The 17628-nt window shown below is 44.8% G+C and overlaps 1 protein-coding gene across 7 annotated transcripts in view; it reads right to left on the bottom strand.

Annotated features, from left to right (window-relative positions):
• Positions 1-17628, bottom strand: part of Vps13d (vacuolar protein sorting 13 homolog D) — a 234045-nt gene that overhangs the window by 103415 nt on the left and 113002 nt on the right. For all 7 annotated transcript variants that reach the window (XM_028860132.2, XM_028860131.2, XM_028860135.2 and 4 more), the window contains 7 exons: positions 17217-17343; positions 13716-13858; positions 10119-10249; positions 9730-9905; positions 4406-4529; positions 2936-3171; positions 131-239 (listed from right to left, as the gene is read on the bottom strand). In XM_028860132.2, coding sequence (XP_028715965.1) covers positions 131-239; positions 2936-3171; positions 4406-4529; positions 9730-9905; positions 10119-10249; positions 13716-13858; positions 17217-17343 — 1046 coding nt within the window. The remainder of the gene's footprint in view (positions 1-130; positions 240-2935; positions 3172-4405; positions 4530-9729; positions 9906-10118; positions 10250-13715; positions 13859-17216; positions 17344-17628) is intronic.

Below are 17628 nucleotides of genomic sequence, written 5' to 3' on the forward strand. Positions count from 1 at the left end.
AATACAGTGAATACAGTGGGAGCACAACCCCAAAGCCTCCAGGCTCGTGGCCCATTTCCTTCAGTGCTAGAGACGCTGGACCAGATGAGACTGAGCCTCCAAGTCTTGTCACCAGCCGATGAGGTCTTACCTTCTTTTTTAGGATGACTCTCTGCGTCTTTGGAGACACATCCAAGACAAGTTCTGCACAGGTAACTGCCTTGTGGGAAGCCACAGGCCTGCCTTTCCCCTCCTGCAAACTAAGATGAAATAAATGAGTGTGCGTGCACATATGTATACACACACACATACACATACACACACACACACACACACACACACACACACACACACACACACGAGCAAAGCATAAATCTCCATTAACAAACAAACAAGTTGGCCTATGCCTTTCATCTCGGCACTTAGAAAACTGAAGTAGGAAGAGAACCTCAGTTATACAGAAGAAACCATCTCAAAACAGACAAACAGAAACCATGAAATATAGAAGAAAAAGCCTGACAAGACACAGGCTTAGAGCTATCCTTACCCCTGCACAATTTTAGTATTCATTTGTAAAAACACAAAACTCTGGTATTTTTCCCTCTCCCCATAATTTCAGTGGCACAAAATTAAGACATGAAATAACAGCCATGAATCTTCAAAGCAGTGTGTGTGTGTGTGTGTGTGTGTGTGTGTGTGTGTGTGTGTGTGTGTGTGTATAAACCCAGAGCAGATGCCAAGGGCACTGCCATGCAGAGTATCAGCATCATTGCACTCCCAAGTCTTGGCAAGAAATGGAAGTCCTTCTAGGATGAAAAGAATGGGCCAAGAGTCACCTTCTCCCAGTTCAAGACTGTGGTGCTTCCCTGTGGCTCAAAAATCCCAAGCTTTATGGAATGTTGGCTCAGCTGGGATGTTTTTTATATTATTATTATTTGTGTGGGATATTGCGGGTTGTATGTACATGGTCTGGTAAACCTATCTATATGCATGCATTGGAGGTCAGAGGTTGACACGGGGTATCCACCTCTACCACTCTGTACCTTATTATTTGAGACAGGGTCCCTTACTGGACCTGCGACTCACTGTTTCAGTTAAGTTGCTTGGCCAGCAAGGTCTAGGACCTGCCCATCTCTGCCCACAGTGCTGGGGTTACTAGCACTGGCCACCGCTCTTAGTTTTCCATATGAGCACTGGAATCCAAACTGAGGAAATGACACTTGTGAATAAAGTACTGTACCCACTGGGCCATTCTCCAGCCTCTCACCTTGGAGTACATGCATAATGCTTGAATGATGTTTAACTGAGATCACTTGCCTGCTTCCTCAAATCCTTATTATTACAAAAAGTACTGATGAGTTCTGTTAAAAATTAGTCATCTGGACATCAAAAGCATATGAGAGAAAAGTGAAACAAAACTTAACAAATTAGATTTCACAGAAATGAAAGAAACTTTGTTCTTTAAATGATATCTTCAAAACAAAAATCCAGGCAGCGCACACCTTTAATCCCAGCACTTGGGAGGCAGAGGCAGGCGGATCTCTGAATTTGAGGCCAGCCAAGTCTACAAAGCAGGTTCTAGGACAGGCTCCAAAGCTACACAGAGAAACCCTGTCTCAGAAGACAGAATTTAAAAAAAAAAAAAAAAAAGCCAAAGCCAATCCACAGCATGGGAAAACAATCTGCAAGGCTGAGATGCCTGCCAACTAACAGACACAGACAGACTGACAGACAGTCAAGCAAGGATACAACACGGAGCATTTCCCAGACTCACATAGACTAAATGCATTTCATAAAAGCAGAGTCACAAGTGGCAATGTAGCTGAACCCAAAACATTACACTAAGTAAAAGATGCCAGACAGAGAAGGCCACTGGGGTAATCTGGATGCAGGGACTACCCAGTTAACCAAGCCCAAAGGGATAGGAAACAGATTAGAGGTCTGGTGAGGTCTGGGAGGAGGGATGAAAGACTGTGCCAGTGGAGGCCTTTTAGAGACAACAAAAATGTTTTGGTGAAATCAGCAAAGTGATGGTCAACAGCATCAAAAATGTACTAAATGCTACTAACTATTCAGTTTGAAATGGTTAATTTTCTGTTACATTAACCTGACCTCAAAAAAAAAAATTAAGAAAAAACCTTATTTCTTCTCCATTATTAATTCTTCTAAGAATGCACACCAATAGCATCAGGTATACCCCAAAAACTGGTTCCAACTCTTAGCATCCCAAAAGGGCCTGGGTTTGTTCTATACTAGGGTTTCCAAGAGCTTCTCTCCCACCCTGCTCCATGCACTCACCCTCTGAGCTCATGGTCCCCATTAGGACTCTCCCTTTAAAGAGCTCAGTGGCTGCTGGAACTTAGAGAAAACTAGGAGCAAGTGGGACTAACAACCAGATAGAACTGGTTTCTCAGGCACTAGCCCTTAAGAAGGTCACATTGGTCAGTGCCATAGGAACAACCCACAAACAAACCTTACCAGCCCAATGTCAAGACAAACACTGGAGGAATTCAAGATTCAGGAAGAGACTTGTCAGGGTTTTTTAAGCTAGGCCCAGTCCCTAGGGAGGTTTTTAAAGAAGGAAGAATTGCCACTATGGGGGGTGGGGAGAAGCTGTCATACACCTTTAATCCCAGCACTTAGGAGGCAGGGGAAGGCAGATCTCTGTGAGTTTGAGGCCAGCCTGGTCTACAAAGTGAGTTCCATGTCAGGACTGTTCCACAGAAAAACCCTGTCTAAGGGAAAAAAACAAAAACAAAAAATAGTCTAGGCTTTGGGGAAATCAAGCTATTACAGATGAGGATGTAGACTAGACTCTCAAGGCAGACCCTGATCCTGGGGTTGGTAAAGAAGAGATTGGCTGTGACTTGTCTCCTTAGAAACTGCTTAAAATTTAAAACCAGTGAATAGTTCAAATACTCTGCTTTACATGAACAGTAATTAAGTCCAGAATTACCCAGAGAACGTGTATGTGGCAGCAATGTAAATGAAATTTTCGTAGTACAACTGTCGGTTATTCTGGAAGTCGTTCATGTTGCAGCTGATCTCCGAGGAGCCTGCCCCCTTAACGGTCAGAGTGATGAAAGGTGGGAGGGTGGGCTCATCCCAGGCATAATCCAGTGACGTCATGGGCTTCACTTCAGTCCGCAGCCTGGGTTCAGCTACACCATGCTGAGTGAAGACAACAGGAACCTAGAGGGCAGAGGACTTTGTTCAGGGGCAGTGTTCTGGGAAAGTGAGCCAGCCAGCCAAGGTGGAAGCTCCCATCTTCCCAGATGAACACTCTACAGGGAATGATGACCAGTGAGGAGACAATGCTTTTGTAACCATCACAGGGCTTCTAAAAGGCCCACTGCTGAAAGGCAAGGACCACAGCCAACTGGAAACAGAGTGCCCGGCAGCTCAAACTGTTTATTACTGCAGCTCCAGGAAATACAACATGTGAATCTTTATAGGTACCGATACATAATACACCCACATAAATAAAAATGTAAAAACAATCAATCTTAAAAATATATATTTGAAGAGGTTTTGCCAAAATATCCAAGGCAGCAATTCCACTGTTTGGATGGTGTCTTTGCTACTCTCTCCCTATGAATGTCTGAAAATGGAAGGAATAGGGGTCTGGACATTAGCTACAGAAAGTCTTATATTCTATGACCCATATTTGGAAGGAGTAACTTAAAATGGAATCTATGGGCCAGGGAGATGGCTCAGCAGATAATGGTACGTGTTGCCAAGCCTAATGACCTAAGTTCGATCCCCCAGGAACCCCCTGCTGGAAGAAAACCAGCTCCTGAACCTTGTCCTTTGGCCTTACCATGTCCACTATGGCACGCACTCACACAGCCAAACACACAAAAAAATAAAAGCCAGAACCTCATGGTTTCCTTTTAACATTTAGGATTATACAGATGCCACTGAAATTGAGCAACAGCAGTGTACCCACTCAACTCCTACTGATCAGTCTGGTTCCTCTCTCTGCCTGTACAGCAGCACATCTACAGATAGCACCAAATTCTTAGTCAAAAATAAGCTTTGGGGGCAGAAAGTTTACTTCAATCTGGATGAGGCAGCTTAGTGACTATAGTAATCGGCAGAAGTGGCTGGAAAGATGGCTCAGTGGTTCAAAGCACTTGCTCCCAGCATTCAAATGGTGACTCGCAACCATCCATAACTCCAGTTCCAAGGGATCTAATGCCCGCTTCTGAACTCTGAAGACACCAGGCATAGATGCAGACACACATAAACATGCAGGCAAAATGCTCAGACACATGAAATAAATTAGGAAATCTAAAAATAATAACAATACCAGCTGAAACCACCTCTTCAGAGCCACAGAGCTTCAGGGAGTGTCATGTGTGCACTGCACCATAATCTTCCACCCTGCCCATGTGAGCAGTCAGCCCTCAAAAACACATGGTACCTTGGAAAAGTTGTCAATTCTGAAAGGAGGTGGTAACTGGTCTGTGTCACTAAAGGAGATCCTGTATGTAGCTCCTCGGAGAGTAATTTCCACTCGGAGGAAGAAGCATTTTCCCAGGGTGTCCCTGTAGAACAAAGAGCAAAGGCCACATTAAAAGGAGACAGGCTAGAGAGATGGCTCAGTGGACAGAGCAGGAACTCTAGTTCCAGGAGGATCTGATGTCAATGCATAAACATGCATGCACTCAAACACTCATGCACATAAAGTAAAAGTAAATCTTTTTTTTAAATTTATTTATTATGTATACAGTGCACATATCCCTGCAGGCCAGAAGAGGGCACCAGATCTCATTACAGACAGTTGTGAGCCACCATGTGGTTGCTGGGAATTGAACTCAGGACCTTTGGAAGAGCAAGCAGTGCTCTCAACCTCTAAGCCATCTCTCCAGCCCCCAGTAAAAGTAAATCTTAAAAAACAAAGGAGGCCACTGACTGCAATCCCTTTGCTCCTCAGTCACAACACGGGGGCCGCCAAAAATGCTGGCAGCTGCAGCCTACTGTGTGGTCTCTGAGCACACTTAGAAAGCAGAAGGGCTGGAGAGATGGCTCGGCAGGTAGGATACATACAGCTCTTGTGAAGGACCAGAGCTCAGTCCCAATACCCACATAGGCTCACAGCTACCTAAAATTCCAGGTCCAGAGAATCAAAGGACCATTCAGGTCTCCTCAGGAAGGTGCACTCACACCACACATACCCACACAGAGACACATGTGCATACATATAATTAAAATTAAAGTTTTTAAAACTTAGAAAGTAGAAACATAGCACAAAATGGTGATTTCTTACTTGTCTCTCCAGCTGATATTCTTCTATGAAGACCTGTGAAAGGAGTGGTATGGGAGCCCACAAAGATTCCAACTTTAACTCAAGGTCAGAGTCAGAATTTATATTACTCTCCAAGGCTGCATAATAGTGTGCAAAGGCATGGTTACCAGTTGTCTTATATTCAAGGCCTAATCATAAGGTGTTTTGCCATGGGGCATGGTTACCAGGTGTTTTTAAGCGTCTACACTTGGCTGTACAATGTGCTTTAATCTTGAAAGGGGGAAGTCTTTTGCCTCTCCCCTTGCTAGTGTATAAAAAAGCTCATCATGAATAAACTCAAAGCTGATGGGTATTGACCCAGGGCCCTCCCGAAGCTACCCTGTGTCTTATCTTTTTTCTTCATCTACTTTTATATTTCCTATCTAGCATTTCTAAATTCCTCATTCCCACCCCCCAAGGGAACCTTCGATAGGGGCTGGACCCCAACACTGGACCTCAACAGGGTGGGATGTAGTTCAGACATTTAAGGACATTCTCAGGTACATACTGAGTTCCAGGCCAGCCTGAGCTACATGAGACCCTGGGGAAAGAAGCACATGTATTGTATTGTGTGTTTACGTGCACTCTATTAAGATATATTAGTAGAGGAAAGAAAAACCTTGTTTTTTCAGAAGAATATCAATTAACAAATGAATAAATTAAAAAAAAATCACCTGACATAATAAATAATTCCAGTTACGTAAAAGGTTTGGGGAAACAGAATAATGGACTGCAAATGATCCCACAATGGATTAGTCCTCTTTCCAAGGATGGAAAGGTGACTTTGCAGCAGAGAGAGCAGGTGGGCACCACGGTAGGTACCACGACAGCCAAATGATGATCAAACCACACCAGTAACAAGATCAATGTGTCACAGGCCTTCTGATATGACTCAAGGGGAAACACACATCACATAAGCTAGAACTATTCACACAAAGGACTGACCTAATCTAGACACGGGACACTAGCACCCAAATACAGAAAAAACACACATTCTACAAGACCACAGGAGCAACTGGCAAACAAACACCACTGGCTCACGGCCAAAAAGAGAGAGCTGCACCGGCTCCCCACGACAGGAGGAAGAGCACCTGCAGCTGCATTAGACAAGTGACCTCTGAGCGGCCCCCCGATCTGAGAGGGTGGGCTGCAGTGGAGGAAAACACGCCCATTCATCCTGTCTGTGGCAGGGACTGCTTACGAGAAAGCACTGTGCTGGCACTAGACTCCTTGCATGTGTATTAATGGTATCATAGTTACAGTATTATTATTTGTTTTAAAAACAAAGATAATTCCCTAGATACCTATCATTATTTGTGGTAGGGGCTGGATTACTACAGCTCAAGTATCATGATGACCTTGACTTATTTCCCAATGATTCAGCAAAATGTGCTCATATATGCTCAACCCATAGAGCAGGTGTGGGAAGGGATAGGAAGAGGCAGAAGTAGGACTTAGCAAAATGCTGACATCAGTGGAGGTGTGAGATGGAAGAGAGTCCCTGTACTGCTCCTGTGACTTCTCATTCAAATTGTTTCCAGATGAAAAATTGGGGAAAGGAAAAGAAATGGGTGGCACCAGTCTCTCAGTAGCTTAGATTACACACTCAAGCCATTTTTAAAGGATTAACACTAGGCACACAGTCATCACCTTCCCTTGCACCCGGCCCTCACCTTTTTAAAGTAATCATGTAATCCCAGCCTAAGGAATGACTCCCAACAGCATGTTTTTAGCATAAATAGAAAAGAAAAATCATAAAATTCCTATGGATCTCAAGAATTCTGAACAAAAGAGCCACCCAAACCAAATTAAAGGTCTCCCACTGCCTCATCAAAAGGTACAGCAATCAACACTAGTACTGGGCACGCAGACAGGTCAGTAGGAAGCCCAGAAACAAACCCTTATGTGTAGAGCCAAATGCCTTAACAACCAATGCTGCTGGAGAAGCAGAACATCCACATGCCAAGCAAGAAGTGGCCCTCACAGCTACACCACACACAAAGGTTAACTCAAAGCAGACCAGACCCAAAAGAGCTGAGACTATAAAACCCTTAAGCAAACAAAAGAGAACAGCCTCATGGCAGTGGATTTGACAACTGTTTCTGGGATGCATTATCAAAAGCAACCAAAGTATCAATAAACTGGATTAAATAATAACAAAGCTATCCCAGAAGGCAATCAGCAGCATAAAAAGGCAGATGAGGAGATCTGCAAATCACATACCTGGTCAGGACTAACATGCAAAAGAACATCAGCCAGTTCCAATAACCCAGTTCAAACGTGGGCAAAGGATCCAGTGAAGACAAACAAGCACGTGAAATGATCATTGGAGAAATGTGAACCAGAGATACAGTGAGGGCTGGGCTTAGCTCAGTAGCAGAGGACCTGTTGGCATTTATGAGTATTTGGGGGCTCAATACCCAGTAACCCAGAGACAACCCACAGTGAGATTCCCCACTCACTGCTATTGGGATAGCTACTACAGATACCCCAACAGCAAATGGTAAGTATTGGTAAAGCTGTGGAGAAATTGGAGCCCCCAGCCACAGCGCACAGGAAACTAAAATGCCATAATCCTAACAAAACACAGCATAGCACAAACTTGCAAGATTAAAAATGACAAAGCCAATGACCTACACCTATGACCTATGCCTATAATCCTGGCCACTCAGAAAGCTGAACTGGGGAGACTATTGGAGTTCCCAGTTTAAGACTATCCTGGACAACACAGTAAGACCTCAAATCAAAGAAAAAAATAAAAATAAAACAGCTGGGCTTGGTGGCACACACTTTTACTCCCAGAACTCAGAAAGCAGAGGGGCAAGCAGATCTCTATGAGTTCAAGGCCAGCCTGGTCTATATAGCAAATTCAGGGCCAGCCAAGGCTGCAGAGTAAGACGCCATCTTTAAAAAAAAAAAAAAAAAAAAAAAATCCAACAATGACATTCTTGGATCTATATACAAAAGAATTGGACCCAGGGTCTGGAGAGCACATGTGCACACCTGTATTCACAATAGAACCCAAAAGGCAGAAGCATCAGTAGATGAATAAACAAAATGTGGAACATACATGGGAGGCCATTCAGCCTTAAAGAAGGAAATGTTGACCCATGCCACATGGATGAACCTTAAAGGATATTATCCTAAGTAAAATAAGATAGTAACAAAAAGATAAATATATGTTCTTGAGTAATCAAATTTCTAGATATGCCATGTAGAATGGGGGCTGCCAAGGGCTGGCTGGGGCAAGGGAAATAGGGAGTTATTTAACTGGTGTAGAGTCTGAGTTTTACAGGACATGAAGCTCTAAGCTCTCTGGGCATCTATGTGAGTGTGCACTGGCTGCTCAAGGGTGTGCAGCAATGTGAATGCATACTGGCTGCTCATGGATGTGCAACATGAGTGAGCACTGGCTGCTTATGAGTGTGAAGCAATGGGAGTGCACACTGGCTAATCAAAGATGTGCAGCAATTGAGTGTGCACTGGCTGCCCAAGGGTGTGAAGCAATGGGAGTGCACACTGGCTGCTCATGGATGTGCAGCAATGTGAGTATGCCCTGGCTGGTCAAGGATGTGTGAGGTAGGCACAAAGGTTCCTGTGTTCACAGATAAGCACTTGGGAAACCAGGAATGTTAAACACACAGGACTGTTTCTTCAAAGGGAAGGATGCATAATCTGTTATCTACCAGAAAGCTGGGAGCAGACATGGTTAATAGCCTGGTGACCTTTGCACTGTGTGGCTGAGACCACAATGGATGCCCCCCACCCCCATCCCAGATCCTTATCATGAGATTGTCAATCTATAGAACTTATCTTTATGGAAAATGTCACATTTTCTTTATGAAGTTTTAATGTATTCACATATTAAGCTTTATTGTGCAAATGGATTGAATTAATTATCAACAGGAAAATTTTTCACCAAATTGTGCTGTGCTTAAATATGCTAAAATAAACTAGTTGGGAGTAGTTTCAACTAACACCAGTTTCAACTAACACCAGCTATTAAGTCATGTTGAACAGTACTACCTTCTTGCCTTACCTACTCTGCTGGCTTTGGTGGTCACAGAGACCCCTGCAGGTGTACAGCAATATGAATATGCACTAGCTGTTCAAGGGCATGATCAGTAAGGGTGAGCACTGGAGCCAAAAAGTTTAAAGTCAAGTTGGACAACCCAGCAAAAAAAAAATGTAGTCTCAAGAAAACAAAACAAACCCCCCCAAAAACTGTTGTTGTTTGATGGGGCTAGGAATGTGTTCAGTGACAATACATTCTAGATTCAATTGCAAACAAATATAACCCTGGGATTTTACAAGTTCTAAAAACTGGATCTGAACCAGAAATTCACAAGCCAACCTCACAAAGAGTGAAATGGGCTGCCATATATATGTATGTATGTATGTTATATACTATATTATTAACATGCCTCAAATAAAGCTGGTTTGTCTCATTCCAAACTCACCTCATGTTGATATGGAAGGAATTATTCTTGTTGACTTCAAAGCCTCCAGACCAAATGCAATTGGGAACGTCCATCAGCCTGACACACAACAGCTGATCGTAGTCATTGCGTGGCCAGTGGAACACCACACTGGAACCAGGCAAGGTGGAAATGTAGCCATTAGGGTTGGCTGTTCCCTAAAATACACAGATCACGGGCTTTAGTCATGTCACTCAATACCTGACCAAGTCACATACAATTCTTGCTGGGTCCCTACTCTGAGCCTTATCCTACACAGGAACTGTTAGGTCACTCACATCATAAAACACACAGTCTTGAGAAGTGAGTCTTGACATTAAACTTCCCATTAAAAAACAAGCTCTGGCCATTCTTCAAAGCAAACTGCTTACCTGTCCCCGAGCAAATTCCCTTTGTGCAAATGCAAGCTTGTGAGATGATTTATTATCTAACAGGTAACGGGGGGCAAAGATGACCATACAAGTGTCAATATAGCGACCTCGGCCTTTCTTGACATCAATACCTACAAATGACAAGAACCATTTCATTGATTAATCATAACAGAAAATTCTAGGTCTAACAGAAATAAGTAGCCCTCATAATTCCTTAGTTCTTGTGAGCAAACACACATGTCACCTGGAAAGCGTACGAAGCCTTTTAAGAATGGAATGGAAATATCAGTTGTTCACAATGTATTTTTCCTTATACCCATTTAGGCTTTAGGAAGTCCTGGGGGCGGGGGGTGGGGCGTTGGGATGGGGTGGCGAGATGTCTTAGTAGGTAAAGGCACTTAGCACCAAGTCTGACAACCTGATTTTGATCCCTAGAACCCACATTGCTCAGTCCTACAAGTTGTCCTCTGACCTCTACACATGCACCATGGCACACATGCAAGCATGCACAAAATAAATAAGGAAAGGTTCAAAAAGTCTCAGGGGCAATGCCAATGTCCCTTTAATTCCTAGTCTCTTTACCATGTATACACCTTTAAAATAACAGCTAAGACACACTGGTGTTTTGGTCACACATAGCTTAGCTGTCTATTCATGAAACTAACCACTAAAATGAGACTTATACTTGGGACACAAATTTCCCCCTGAGAAGCTGCCATTGCTAAAGGATAAGTGGAAACCTTAGACTACTTAGTTAGATTCTATGCCAACCTGAACCCAATTGAGCACTCTCCAGCTAGAACCTTCTCCAGTAATTTTAGTCTACTGTCCAATAATCCAACTCATACACAATGCTAGGATTTATTTATTCATTAGAAAATAGGCCTTCCCTACTCATTACAAACCAGAAACACACACACACACACACACACACACACACACACACACACACACACACACAAATATCGCCCTGTGAGAAAGAAATTTCAAAATAACAAGTTTCACATAAAGACAAATGAAGTCATACTGAGTTACCTGGTAAAATCTGATGACAATTTTAAAAAATATAATATTCAGTGGGATGACTCACTCATTTGCTATGACAATAAATACAGAAAGTAAGTCAAAGCTCTATGCTGAGTTCTGGCTATACAATAATTAAAAATACTTACACCCAAAGTAATAAAAATAACAATCCTGATCCTTATCGACTGCAAGCATGTTAGGCCCTTTACACTTAATTCTCATTATCACCCCTCTGGAATGAGGGTACTAATTACTTCCACTGCATAGCTGAGGGAACTAAGGCATGGAAAGTGGAGTCACCTGCTCTAGGTCATGCAACTGTAGACAAGGCTAGGGGTTCAGCCCAGGCACCTTGCAAGAGCCGGCACCCTGCAGAGTTACAGGTACCACAGCCTACTGACTCTTTAACGTGCTTCAACTGGCTTGAGAAGTCAGCTGATTTCAAAAGACTGACAGTCTCTAGAGACTGTCTCTGGGAACTCTTACCTAAGAAGTACACATGACTCTAGGGTGACGGAAAATCCCCCACACTTTTCTTCTGAGACAAGAAGAAAAGCTTTACTTGCCAGAAATCAACAGGGTCAGAGTCAGCAGATCTTAGCTAATATGAAGTCCACTTCAAAAGCTGTGCTTAATTTGGAAGCACAAAGAGTCACCCAGACCAGCAAAGACATCCTATTTTTAGAAAAGATAAGCTTTATGTTTCCCTTCTATCCTAGTTTATCCTGGCAGACCCTCAATATTAGAGCTGAGATAAAAATACACAGAATCCATCTTTTTCAAGGTGCATGTCCCCAGCTTTTCTGTTGGGGACTGTGCTGTAAACATTCCCAAGAGGAAGCTGGTTGTATGCACCAGGACAGTTCACATATTGATAATACATACACACATGTTACAAACCCAAGGACTTTTAGGATCCTGTCTTGGCCCATCCCTTTTGCCCCTTCACTTGGAAGAAGGACAGCACTCAGAAGACAGGCCATTGGGAACATTCTCCTAGCACACACATGTACAGATACTGCAAGGTTACACATGCATTTACAATTTACACCTGCATACACAGCTACACATGCATGCACATTTACACATGTGCTCACTGCTCCCCTTGCTTGTCTGCCTCAATTCTGTAGCTCTCAGCAAGAGCTGTGTTAAAAGGAATAACTTTCATTCCTTTCCCTTCCCAAATCAAGCTTCCAACCAACCTGGGTAGCTTGTTTTGGAAAACAAATTAAGGGCAAGACAGGCCAGCAGAAAGCCACGCCAACTCAAGGGGTGGAGTAGACAAATGTAAGTAGAATACTCTTTTCAGCTCAAATAAAGCTGGTTTCTTTTTCAAATCTTTATGTCCACTATAAGAAAGAGCTTGAATGGGAGCATGAACACAAATCCAGGTTAAATAATCTGAAAAGGAAACTACACTTGGACAATTCTGCTCTTCAGAAATCTCAAGTGCCTCCAAGATAACCTCAGTCCAATTCCCAGGATCCACATGATGGAAGGAAAGAACCAATTCTTGCAAGCTGTATTCTACATGCACATGCACAAAACATACACACACAATAATTAAATGATTTTTACAAAAAGAACTCAAGATTAAACTACCCCATTACTCTGTAGGATTCAGGATAAACCATACTATCATGGTTCTCCCTCCTACAACATGAATGTCTAGACCAACATCAACACTGTACAACACTCTAGAAAATTCTATGATCTTCTCGTACAATCTGCACATGGTACACATCCTGACAGGCATGTAAAACACCCATACAAAGAAAATAAAATAAATCTTAAAAAAAATTTGAATAAAATGAAAAGTTGCTGGCTCCCTTGGTTACATAACCATCCTCAGAAGCGTGCACTCAGGTGCTCAGTGGCTGCTTGTGGCTTGGGCTACTGCGCTGGGCGGTGTGCATGAGAAAACTTCCAGCATTACAGAAAGTTCTACAGGGCCCAGGACCAAGCAGTTTTAGGCTAACATGGCTGTAAAGTCCCTGGAAATGATTTACTACAAGGACACAATGCTAACATATAAAACATGAGGAATACTTAATCCAGCTGACCCTGTGCCTTCAGGAAATGCTCTACATGTCCTCAGGTGGCCCTGAGAGACATGGGTATAGAATCCTCCCTGACATACCCAGAAAGACAAGCTGGGGACTTGACACCCCCAGGTACATGTTACTGTATTTTCTGCCTCAAATTCACATACCACTGTCCTGTCTCTGACTCAGCCTCCCACCTGCATCTGGACTGTCACTCAAGCTCTCCACTTCGGGTGAACTCTTCTTACCTGCTCATGGCTTCTAAGTTTGAATGAATGTGCGGGAACACTTGGAGGATGAAAGTGCTCTAAGTGTGTCTATTATTCCCCTGAAAAGGGGGGTTTGTCAGAGAACATATCTACGTAGATACCAATCAAGCATTCAGAGAAAAATATATGACCACCATCAAATCAGAAAACCTGTTCTTGTTGCCAGGCCAACATGCATGGCTGCTTTACTCATGCAGGCCTAAGGTCTTTGGCCAAGGGTCCCAATCCGCCCGCCCTCAGCCCCAAACATGACCCACCAATGTTGTAGATGAGCCCTGGGCGGTTTCCTTGCTGGATGACTTTCAAAGCTCGAACACCACTACCACCATCCAGGGAGAAGCCCTGACACCAGCCAGGCATGCCTTCTGGATGAATCCCTCTTCCGATCCTCATGGTGCAGCTGTGGTGGGAGAAGGGCACACATGTACACATCCATCCACAACAGATTCCAAATAAGGAAACACTGGCTGCCACCTGCTCAGGTCTCTCACACTGGCTCTCAACCTTACCTCCTGTAGACCCCAAACACAGCAAGACAGCTAACTCCAGAGGTAGCAACAGCACAGCAGTGGGTGAATGACTGAGATCTGCAGCTAATCACTTTGGGAAAAACCCTAGAATTCTCCATAAGCTTATCACATGCTATAATCTCTACCATTTCCTTAAAATCCAAAGATTTAAGAAAACACCCTGAGAAATACTGTAAAGCAAGGTAGCTGGTGGGGTGTCTTTCTAAGAACCAGTATGAACACAATGGTAAGAGCACTGATGAGGTGGCTGGAGCCTCGTCATAGAACCTGGAAAAAGACTCCAGAATGTGTATTCCAGCTCTGCCACTAACATTCAATATGGCCTTGGGCAGGTACCTCTGCCTCTGTGCCTCAGTTTCCTCATCTTAAGATTTAATAGTTTAGCCGGGCGGTGGTGGCGCACGCCTTTAATCCCAGCACTCGGGAGGCAGAGGCAGGCGGATCTCTGTGAGTTCGAGGCCAGCCTGGGCTACCAAGTGAGCTCCAGGAAAGGCGCAAAACTACGCAGAGAAACCCTGTCTCGAAAAGCAAAAAAAAAAAAAAAAGATTTAATAGTTTTTTTTTTTAAAAAAAAAAAAGATTTAATAGTTTTTCTTGCCCTCCCTAAACCACTGGGGAGGTCAAGGAGAATGCAATGAGATGGTCTACATGAAACCCTTTGAAAAGTATGACTTCCACAGGAAAACCAAACTGTGACAAATGACAAGTCTTAGAGCTCAGACGACAGAGAGAGAGAGAGAGAGAGAGAGAGAGAGAGAGAGAGAGAGAGAGAGAGAGAGAGAGAGAGAGAGAGACTGAGACTGCTGGCCATATCACATGTCTGAAATTTGAGTGCTGCATCTAGGGCTTATTTTATCAAACAAATAAGAGTTTCATAGTTGCATTTTGTCTGGTTGTGTCTCCTCTGACAGCCTGAGCTCTGACTAACTGCAACCTTACACTAGACTCAGGCTAGCCATGATAAGCACATCATGTCCACTGAAGTGCACCGGGGTCACCTCACAGTGTCCACTGAAGTGCATTAGGACCACCTCACAGTGTCTACTTCACTGCACTGGGACCACCTCAGTGTCCACTAGAGTGTACTCCGATCTCCTCACAGTGTCCACTGAAGTGCACTGAACTGCCTCACAGTGTCCACTGGAGTGTACCAGGGTTGCCTCACAGTGTCCACTGCACTGAACTGGGGCCACCTCACAGTGTCCACTAGAGTGTACTCCGATCACATCAGTGTCCACTGGAGTACACTGGGACTGCCTCACAGTGTCCAATAAAGTGCACTGGGATCACCTCATAGTGTTCACTGAAGTGCACTGGGACTGCCTCACAGTGTCCACTGCAAATAACTGGGGTCAACTCAGTGTCCACTGGAGTGCACTGGGGTCACCTCATAGTGTCCACTGGAGTATACTGGGACCGTCTCATAGTGTCCACTGGAGTGTACTGGGACTGCCTCACAGTGTCCACTGGAGTGCACTGGGGTCACCTCATAGTGTCCACTGGAGTGTACTGGGACTGCCTCACAGTATCCACTGGAGTGCACTGGGGTTACCTCACAGTGTCCACTGGAGTGTACTGGGGTTACCTCATAGTGTCCACTGGAGTGTACTGGGGTCACCTCATAGTGTCCACTGGAGTGCACTGGGGTCACCTCACAGTGTCCACTGGAGTGTACTGGGGTCACCTCACAGTGTCCACTGGAGTATACTGGGGTTACCTCATAGTGTCCACTGGAGTGTACTGGGGTCACCTCATAGTGTCCACTGGAGTGTACTGGGGTCACCTCACAGTGTCCACTGGAGTGTACTGGGACCGTCTCATAGTGTCCACTGGAGTGTACTGGGGTCACCTCATAGTGTCCACTGGAGTGTACTGGGGTCACCTCACGGTGTCCACTGGAGTGTACTGGGGTCACCTCAGTGTCCACTGGAGTGCACTGGGGTCACCTCATAGTGTCCACTGGAGTGCACTGGGGTCACCTCATAGTGTCACACTGGAGTGTACTGGGGTCACCTCACAGTGTCCACTGGAGTGTACTGGGGTCACCTCACAGTGTCCACTGGAGTGTACTGGGACCGTCTCATAGTGTCCACTGGAGTGTACTGGGGTCACCTCATAGTGTCCACTGGAGTGCACTGGGGTCACCTCACAGTGTCCACTGGAGTGTACTGGGGTTACCTCATAGTGTCCACTGGAGTGTACCAGGATTGCCTCACAGTGTCACACTGGAGTGTACTGGGACCGTCTCATAGTGTCCACTGGAGTGCACTGGGGTCACCTCACAGTGTCCACTGGAGTGTACTGGGGTCACCTCACAGTGTCCACTGGAGTGTACCAGGATTGCCTCACAGTGTCACACTGGAGTGTACTGGGACCGTCTCATAGTGTCCACTGGAGTGCACTGGGGTCACCTCACAGTGTCCAATGGAGTGTACTGGGGTCACCTCACAGTGTCCACTGGAGTGTATCAGGATTGCCTCACAGTGTCACACTGGAGTGTACTGGGACCGTCTCACAGTGTCCACAGCACTGAACTGGGGCCACCTCACAGTGTTCACTGGAATGCACTGAGACAGCCTTCCTGTGAATTTTCAGCAGCGCCCTACAGAAGGTGGTAAGAAATACAAGACATACCAATTTATCATTAGATTGGGGCTATAAACTCCTGAGGAAAAGTGAATGCAAAAACCAACAAAAGTGGATTAATGTCCCTACATGCCTTAAAAGACTCCTCACTTAACCTCACAACTGCTCCTCCACCCCCACTTCCATGAATTTGAAGATGGTGTAACAGCACATTTGGGATTTCAAAACCTCCCACAAACAATCTCAGCAGGATTCACGGGCTGAGGACTTCACCAAGGACAACCTATCTCCTCCCTAATGCCACTCACTCCTCTCCAGGCCTCAAAGCTGCTAGCAGAAGGGAGATGGCAGTAAAGAAAGGGGGTGCCCACTTTCTCTTCCTTGGTACAGTTACAAATAAAAGTCCTACTTCAATAAAGTAAAATTACCTTTCATTGCAAACTCACAAATGGTTTATTCTCAGTATCAAATAACATATAACTCGGGTTAAAAAAAAGAATGCCATTAATTCGGGGCTTCACTGTTGCCCAGTCAGGCCTGCGGCCTACAGGACAGTTTTACTTACACTTACACAGGTAGATTCTAGCCTTGCTGATTCTCCCCAGCTAGCTCACTGGCCCGCCCACCCATAGCCACACTCACAGGTTTGGCTGCTCTTTGTCCGCATAGCAGAACAGGAGAGGGCTCAGGCTCCGGGCCAACTCATGCTCCTCGAACTGGCCTGCAGCATCTGTCTTTGCATTGTCCTGTCTGAAGACCAGTGGTAACCCTTTAGGAAGGAGGGAAAAGTTTATAACGTTCCCACCCAGTCTCCCCATGAAATATGCAAACAGAAAAGGGAGAAAGCACCTCGGGGGAAGCAGAGGGAGGGAGTTTGTCGGGGCTCAGCCCATTGTCTACAGGAACCTAAATGGGCAGCTTGACTATGGTGACACAGTAGGGACGACTGGGCAGAGCAGACTTCTGAAGCAATGTCTGTCTGCACTGGCTCCAGTTGGTCAGCTGAGCAAAGACATTCAAATGCCCATGTCAAAGGTCTACCTGGATGCTCTCC

Source organism: Peromyscus leucopus, chromosome 2, assembly GCF_004664715.2.
Source record: "Peromyscus leucopus breed LL Stock chromosome 2, UCI_PerLeu_2.1, whole genome shotgun sequence".
Classification (NCBI taxonomy): domain Eukaryota; kingdom Metazoa; phylum Chordata; class Mammalia; order Rodentia; family Cricetidae; genus Peromyscus; species Peromyscus leucopus.